Source organism: Gavialis gangeticus, unplaced genomic scaffold (assembly GCF_001723915.1).
Source record: "Gavialis gangeticus isolate Ggan-Ray unplaced genomic scaffold, GavGan_comp1, whole genome shotgun sequence".
In the NCBI taxonomy this organism is placed as follows: domain Eukaryota; kingdom Metazoa; phylum Chordata; order Crocodylia; family Gavialidae; genus Gavialis; species Gavialis gangeticus.
The window spans coordinates 1,872,988-1,880,562 of record NW_017729029.1 but is presented as its reverse complement, the minus strand read 5'-3'; the positions used below and the strand labels follow the sequence as shown (position 1 = coordinate 1,880,562).

The following is a 7,575-nucleotide window of genomic DNA, read 5'->3' as shown; positions in this document are numbered from 1 at the left end:
GACCGGAGCTTCCGGGATCTGCCTCCCCCGTCTGCACCCTGCCCGCCTGCTCCCGCGCCCGGGCGGCCAGCGCCGCAGCAGCCCCTGCCAGCCAGCGCCGGCGGCCGGGCCCAGGTTGCGGCGGAGTCCGCCAGGGCCATGGGGCACCCGCCGCTGGAGTTCAGCGATTGCTACCTGGACAGCCCCAATTTCCGCGAGAGGCTGAAATGTTACGAGCAGGAGCTGGAGAGGACCAACAAATTCATCAAAGACGTGATTAAAGACGGGAACTCGCTGATCAGCGCTATCAAGAGTAAGTCGCAGGGGGCTGAAGGGCTTGGCGTGTCCCCCCCCTGCAAGGATGCTGGTACCCCTGCCTTATTTTCATGGTCGCCCAGCTGCCTCGTTGGGAGGAAGCTTAAACAAACCTCTTTGATAGGCACAATTGTTCTTTGCAAGCTTTGGGTGCAAACACCCTTCTTCAGGCAATAGGGACAAAGGGGTTTGTGGCCCAAAGCTGGCAAAGAACATTTTTCCCCCCCCAACTATTTACTTGATCTAATAAAAGATATCGCACCTTCCCCCGAAGAGCCTTGTCTGCCTGTGTCCTTAGACCCACACAGCTACAACCAACAACCACAACGTGGGCAAGGAGCTTGTTTCACGGTGGTGTGTTTAGACTGCAGAAAGAATAGATCTGAGCTGTCAGTACAAAAGGCTTCTCTCGACTATGATATTTCCTGTGGTTTTGTATCCAGAGCTTGTTATTTCTGTGCGCAGCTTATTCGGAATATTTTTCTGTTCTTGCTGCTGACCTTTTTTGAACAGGCCTTTTTGAATGAGTGGACTGGAGTGCGCAGTGTATGTATTTGCAGTGGATGGTGCGCCATTGATAGGTGACATTTCTTCCAAGGCACTGAAAGGGGTGGTAGTTTTAGTTTACTAGCAACTGTTTTATTTGCCTGTTTTGTTGAAGCTGTCAAGCAGGTAAGTATGATAAGATGTAAATGCAGAAGTGCATTTAGTTTTTTTCTGTGGTAGGCACCAGTGTTTTCCAATGTAAATCGTACCTCCTTTAAATAAGGAATATTTTTTTATACAGTAATATTAAATACCATTTCATAATCTGATTTCCTTAGTGTTGGGCCTAATGTATGTCAGAGCCAAGACCTACCTTTGTGAGTGGTAGGCAAGCAAAAGCAAACATTTTAATGTATCCAGTTCTCTCCCTAAGACATCATACTGTTTTGCTACCATGGAAGTTATAGATTACAAGGAGCTAAGGCTTACATATGTGCTGGCCAGTTTTATCATCTGTCTTCAGAGCTGAGTATTGCTTTTGGAGTCAGAATAAGTTAGAAGATGACAAACAATAATTAAAACAATATCAGTGAAGGTGGAACTTCCTGCTGTGCCGACACGTCCCTGGATGGAATAAATCCTAATGCAGGGGAGTTATTTTAAATGATTACATTATTCAGATTTTAATTTTTGACTGAGTTTGCTTAGACTGTATGGTCCTTGGAGCAGTGATTTAAGTTTTTGCTTTATATATCATACCAGAGATAATGTCATCTCCAGGTAAACAATATACTCCTCATGTAAGACATGAGATTTTTCTGCTCATATGAAGACCAGACACAGCAGGTCACCTCACTAATGTAGAGCTTGCCAGTGGAACGGGCCACTTCTAGGGTAGGAATTGAATGTTCTGTGTCCTATTCAATCCTTATTCTTTATATGAAGACTCCCAATTAATATCCATTTCCATACTGGTTTTACTGAAGAGGATAGTAGCTTTTGGAGAAGTAACTGAGAATATGCATTGAGAACACTTGCCCATTGTCAGGATAGGGTTGGACGCTAATCAGTGACATGGAAATGAAAATTTTGGTAGCCTGTGTCAGTTCCCTCAGCCATCCTTTTGTTTGATCAGTTGTTTATATTAATGTAAGGTGCATAAACCTCACTTTAGCCCTCTCAAAAAGGTGAGTAAATTGCTACCTTTTTTGGTTTGGTAATACAGCCAGACTAGTCGGTTTCTACTCATAAATTAAGTTCAGAAATGATCAGGTTAGACTTTTGGAGGTGGGCCTTTCTTTTTTTTTTTACTTTGATTTGAGTAGATTTAGCTGACACCAGTTAGAGGTGAAAACTTTAAAACGCTTCCAAGTGACCAATAGACAACTCAGTTTCCTATCTGTTCACAAATATCTTATCTAAACAGATTAAAGACTATTTAGATAAGGTAGATAAATTTATACGTCTGCAGGGCTTGATGAAATTCATCCTATGGAAGTTTGCAGAGCTAAATAATCCATTAATTGTTAGCAGTCATCTTCTAATGCGCCTGGGGTACAGCAAAGTCCCAGTGCCTGTCTTCAAAAGCAGGAAAATGGAGGATTCGGGGAGTTGCAGAAAAGTCAGTCTAACTTTGATCCCTGGAAGGATTTTGGAACAAATGGTTAATCAATCATGCAAGTACCTGGATGATAAGATAACCATCATGGTTTTGTCAAGAACTAATCCCATCAAACCAATCTAATTTCCTCCTTTGATACACTAAGTAGCCTAGTGGAAAAGAGGTGGGAAATGGTGGATGTGATGTATTTTGACTTTAGTAACGTTTCAACAGTGTTCCACCTGACAAAACAAAGGAAGTTTAAAAAAAAAAAAAAAGGTCAAGGCTCTCCTAAGGCTACATGGCCCAGCATTGTTAAAACACACAAAGTTTTTGTTGCCAGTGGCATACAGTGTTTCAGTATGGCTACTACCACATCTAGCCACCTTTCAGACCCCAGCCCAATGACCAGGTACCCATTTATGGCTGGGGCAACTGGGGTTGGTTCCCATAGCAAGGCTCAAATTTCCACCTCTAAAGATGTAGTACAAAACCTTGACTGCTCTGTTATGGCACTTGTTGAAGGATGTATTGTCTGGATGTAATCATCACTAGGTTGGTGCACAGTTCCTTGAAAAATAATTTTCAAGTAGGTATCAATGATTTTCCATCAGACTTGAGGGAGGAACGGAGGGGATGTATGTCAAGTAGGCTCCTGTCAGGATCTATCTTGGACCCAGTTCTGCTTAATATATTTATAGATAACCCCCAGATCCTTTTCTGCCATACTTCAATGTAGCCAGCTGTTCCCTGTTTCGTATTTGCACGTTTGATTTTTTCCCCCCCACTTCAAAAGTGTCCTGCTTAGTACCCGTCTTCACTGAATTTTATCTTGTGCATTACACTGTACCTCCCTTCAATTTACCAAGATCGTTTTGATTTCTGCTCCTCTCCTCCGAAGTGCTTGTCACCAGCTTGGAGTCATCCAGACATTTTCACCGTCTAAGTTGTTCTGCTTAATATAGCTATATATAATATATCTATAGGTATATTAAGCAGAATTGGATCCAGGACAGATGTATATAAATTAACAACTTGGACAGTGGGCCACCTTCCTGCAGGCTTAAATGCCATCACTGCCTTGCAGTTGTGCATTTTAATTTAAAACTGTGTGAAATGAGTGTAGGCTACATTGCCTTGGGGGAGAATTTTGATTTAGTAGCATTTTCTATTACTTTGCTCAGGTACAAATGATGTCACAATTAATGTGCACAGCGGTGAAGGATTGGGCCTCAGAACCTTTCAGCTCTTCCAGAGTGGGGGCTGCCCGTCCAATATCTTTCCACCTTTGAACACCTAGTGAAACTGGTGGATGTTTGGAATCAAAGAAGCCTTTCAAGTTGGACTTCATCGTGTATCTGCAGGTCAATAACTACCAGTTCGTTCAGGCTATAATTCAATGTCTTTCCTCCCTTCTATTTCTGATTTACCCATTACTGTGAGGTTGAGATGTTTGCCTGGTTTCCTGGGCTTTATTTTAAAAAAGAGAGACATCCTCTGAGTGAGTGGGTATCCTATGGTTAGGAGAGAAATGTTTGAACATAATAACTACAGTAATGAGGGTATCAGAATTGTATAGGTAGATATCTTGGTGCACTGCTGATTAGCCTGTGCCTGAGACACTTATTTGGAAAATGGTCCAAGATATTGATTCCTTTTATTAAGTGTGTTATTAAGTACGTTAATCCATCAGTTTTAAAGTTTTGTTTATTGGATACATATTGTTGTGTAGTAAAAAAATAGATGCATACATCGAAACCTAAGATTTCAAGCAATCTAATTGCATTCATTATTTTGCTCACAGGCATCTAATAGCCAAACACCTGCTGTTTCAAGATGACAAGCTGTACAGCCTGATTACGGTGGCAGAAGATTGCTGGTTAGAGGGCTGAAATGCAGCATTGTGTGTCTATATATATATATATGTATAAATACATACATCCTTTTTGCAAACTCAGCACATTTAGAAAAGCAACCAAGGCAAAAATATAATTCTTGTATTACAAAGACACAGGATCTGTTCAGACTTATGACACACGTAGAATAGACCTTGGACTTAGCTTTACAATTTAAAATTTTCCTGCCTACTTATTTTCCATTTTCTGTATGCATCTATCAGCAAGTAAGAGTAAAGCATAGCTGTCTCTTCTCTCCTTTAACTATAATGATTTCAGTATAGTAATTCTTGACTTGTAACAGCTTAAAGGAAGAACTGGTTCCCAGTCTCCAGAATTCTATAAATATCATTCTGGGAGCCAAAACTTGTGAGCCTGGCCAATGGAGATGTGCAAGTACATCCTTCTGTATTGTGCATTGGGACAGCCTTCCCATCTTGAATAAGAGTCTTCCAGACGTAGATAGATTTCACTCCCTCATATTTATTTGTTTATCTCCTTGACCCAATTGCTATTTCTAAATGGCAAAAAATATTGCGTGCAATTCATTAAAAAACTGAACAACGTAATAAACTGTCCACCAAGGAAAAGTAGCCAGATTAGCCAGTACATTCTGTAGAAATGTCTAGTAGAATCATGAGAGGATTTATCTTTTTTAAATCTGTTCTGACGCACTAAATAAGAGCCAACAAAAATAACAGGAGCTGGGAGGTTTCCAAGGGAATTGGAGCACCTAGCACCCACTGGGAGTCATTCAAGTGCATGACTTGCCCTGAGATCTTTAGGTGTCTTTGTGACACCCTTAGGAGGAAGACAGTGAAGAAACGCATACACTGCTGAAGAACTCTAGAGTAGTAAATAATGCTGTTATCCATCACTGACCCAAATATTTGTAGCAACTTTGTATATGAATTTTAGTGCAAACTTAAAAAAAATAATTTTAAGTGCATAACACTGCAGACTGACAACCTTAAATGCTAAATGCAGATTCAAATGTAGGTGTTTTGTTTTGGTTTGAAGAGGACACTTGGTTGCTTTTATGCTAAAATGCACTTTGCCATCCCATCTTTAGATCTAACTCCCAAATCAGCTGAGTGGAAGCAATAAAGTGAAGGGCCTGACAGGGACTCACTCTTCTATCATTACGCTGTCAGTAATTCATTGCCAGTTATCTTAAATTGTGTGATCTGAGCGAAACCTAATGAACAGATTCTCAAAGCATCCTTGTTAATTACTTCCCATATGTTCACTTGACTTTTTTTCCCCTTTATTAAGCAGTTTCAGATTCCAAACCATATTAGAGTCTTCCCTATTGGACTCTCTCCGTAGAGCTGAATAGATTTCAACTGGGTCTGTTCCCTTAAATAAGTGGAGGGGGTACACTCACGCACCCCAGATCCTTCCTGAGGAAGGAGGGGGTCAGGTGGGAGATGAACAGAGGGAGATTCCACTCATAGTTTCCATCCAGTTGTTCCTGGGAAAGGAAGGAGACCAGCTCCACTCATCCAACCCTAAAATGACAGGACTTGGGAGATTTGCCAAAACTCAAGTTTATCCCTGTTGGAGGTTTTGTAGTATATTGACACTAGCTCTGGAGCATCACTCTCGCCCATTCTCATCAGCCCAGCTGAGCTAACAGTGCTCCTTCCTCTGGCTGCTGTTTGTGAACTCTGCTGAGGAAGCAAAGGTGAGGGGAGACCACATTATGGTGAGCTTGGCCAGAAACATTCCTCTACTTCGGACTGTATTAACTCTTCACCTGATTGTTCATTAGGTTGGTGTCTGAGGAAAAGCGGGGGAAAGGAGGAGGATGATATCTATCCCGTAAGCCTCGTTCCAACCTGTAGTTTGTAGAGCCCCATCCCTAGAGTGAAGGAGCCTCTAATCAGAAAGGGGGAGAAGGAATATTGCTATGGTCATGATATGTGGCAGCGACAGCTCCTTACTTAGTGACATCCTTCCCTAATTGGGCATCGGTAGGGTCAGTTCTGGCCTGGAGGGTTAATTTAGCAGTAGCTTTGGTTTGGTGTTCCTATCAGGACTCTTAAATCAACCCTGAAAGCAACTCAGCAGGTTGATGACTAATTTCCATCTTCCTTTCATGTTTCTAGCGGAAAGCAGAATCCCATTTTCCCTCCTTGCCCCTGCTTCTGTTTCTTCAATCTGCCCTGCAAGTGAGATTGCAAACTGAAGAGTCTGGAATGATGAGTGCTTTACCAGGTCATCAGAGCTCCTTCTCTGCCTCTCACTCCTAATGGAGGAAATCAGAGGTTCTGCATCTAAAATCCAGAATCATCAGTTTGTGACCAGCAGTGAGACCACTGCATAGGGCAGCAAGGGCCAGTCTCGTTAAGTTGGCATGTAGCGGTGCTGATAGGATAGAGCATTTCCCTCTATTAAAGAAGGGGCCAAAGAGCAAGGAAAGACTTTCAAGTCAAGTGCATGTTTGCTTTGAAGACTTTGGTATCTGATTTTGAAGTGGGGCATAAACAGCAAAGCTTTTTACCATTAATCATTAATGTGGCTGTGCCCTTTCTGAGTGCTTGTGTTTGTGCTGGAGTGCTTGAGCGTTAGTGAGACCCTTGCTTTTCCCTTATCACAAATATTTGACAATTGGAAAACACAAAGAAGGAATTTGTGGCCAAGAAGCCTTGGCCATGTTTCCTTGCTGCAGAAAGAAAGAGGCGATGCAGACTTCCTCTGTGGTCTTCTGCATGTCACACTGTTCCTTAATTTCTCCATCTGTAGATCATGTCTAATATATCACCTTTTAAAAAAATACTGTGTGATCTTTCAGTGAAAAGTACTATATGGGACTCAGTCTGAGATGCTGCATTCATTCACCTCCATAGAGTTTTAAAGGGACATTTGATTTTTGAAATCTAGTCAGCTAAGGCCAGCACTAAACTGTTGTATTACAGCTGCCCTAAAGTCCTGCTGCGGATGTTTGTGGTTTTACAACAATATTTTGCTGTCTTTGCAAATGTGTTTCTCCCTTGTTGCTCTGTGAGGCTCACACGGGAAAACAATGGGATGCAGTGAATGTGGCTGAACACAAAACAATCACATGCACAAGCTAAAATGTCTGAGAGAGAAAAACAGTATTTTTCAAACTTGGATCAGCTATAATTATCACAGGTGAAAAGTGTAACAGTAGTAGGTAAACTGTTTGGAGGCTGGGGCATCATGTGATCTGTGCACAGGCCCCAGCAGCTGCGGGTGGGTAAGTCTGTGTGTGTGCGTGTGTACATGGTGGCAGACACTGGGGCTGCAGCAGGGCAGGGAGGCGAGGGAAGCATG

The 7,575-nt window shown here is 42.1% G+C and overlaps 1 protein-coding gene across 1 annotated transcript in view; it reads left to right on the top strand.

The window, feature by feature from the left end:
* Window positions 1–8: 8 nt before the first annotated feature.
* The window catches only part of OPHN1 (oligophrenin 1), a 129,961-nt gene continuing 122,394 nt past the window's right edge, over window positions 9–7,575 (top strand). The window contains exon 1 of the mRNA XM_019521097.1: window positions 9–292. Coding sequence (XP_019376642.1) covers window positions 139–292 — 154 coding nt within the window. The 5' untranslated portion in view covers window positions 9–138. The remainder of the gene's footprint in view (window positions 293–7,575) is intronic.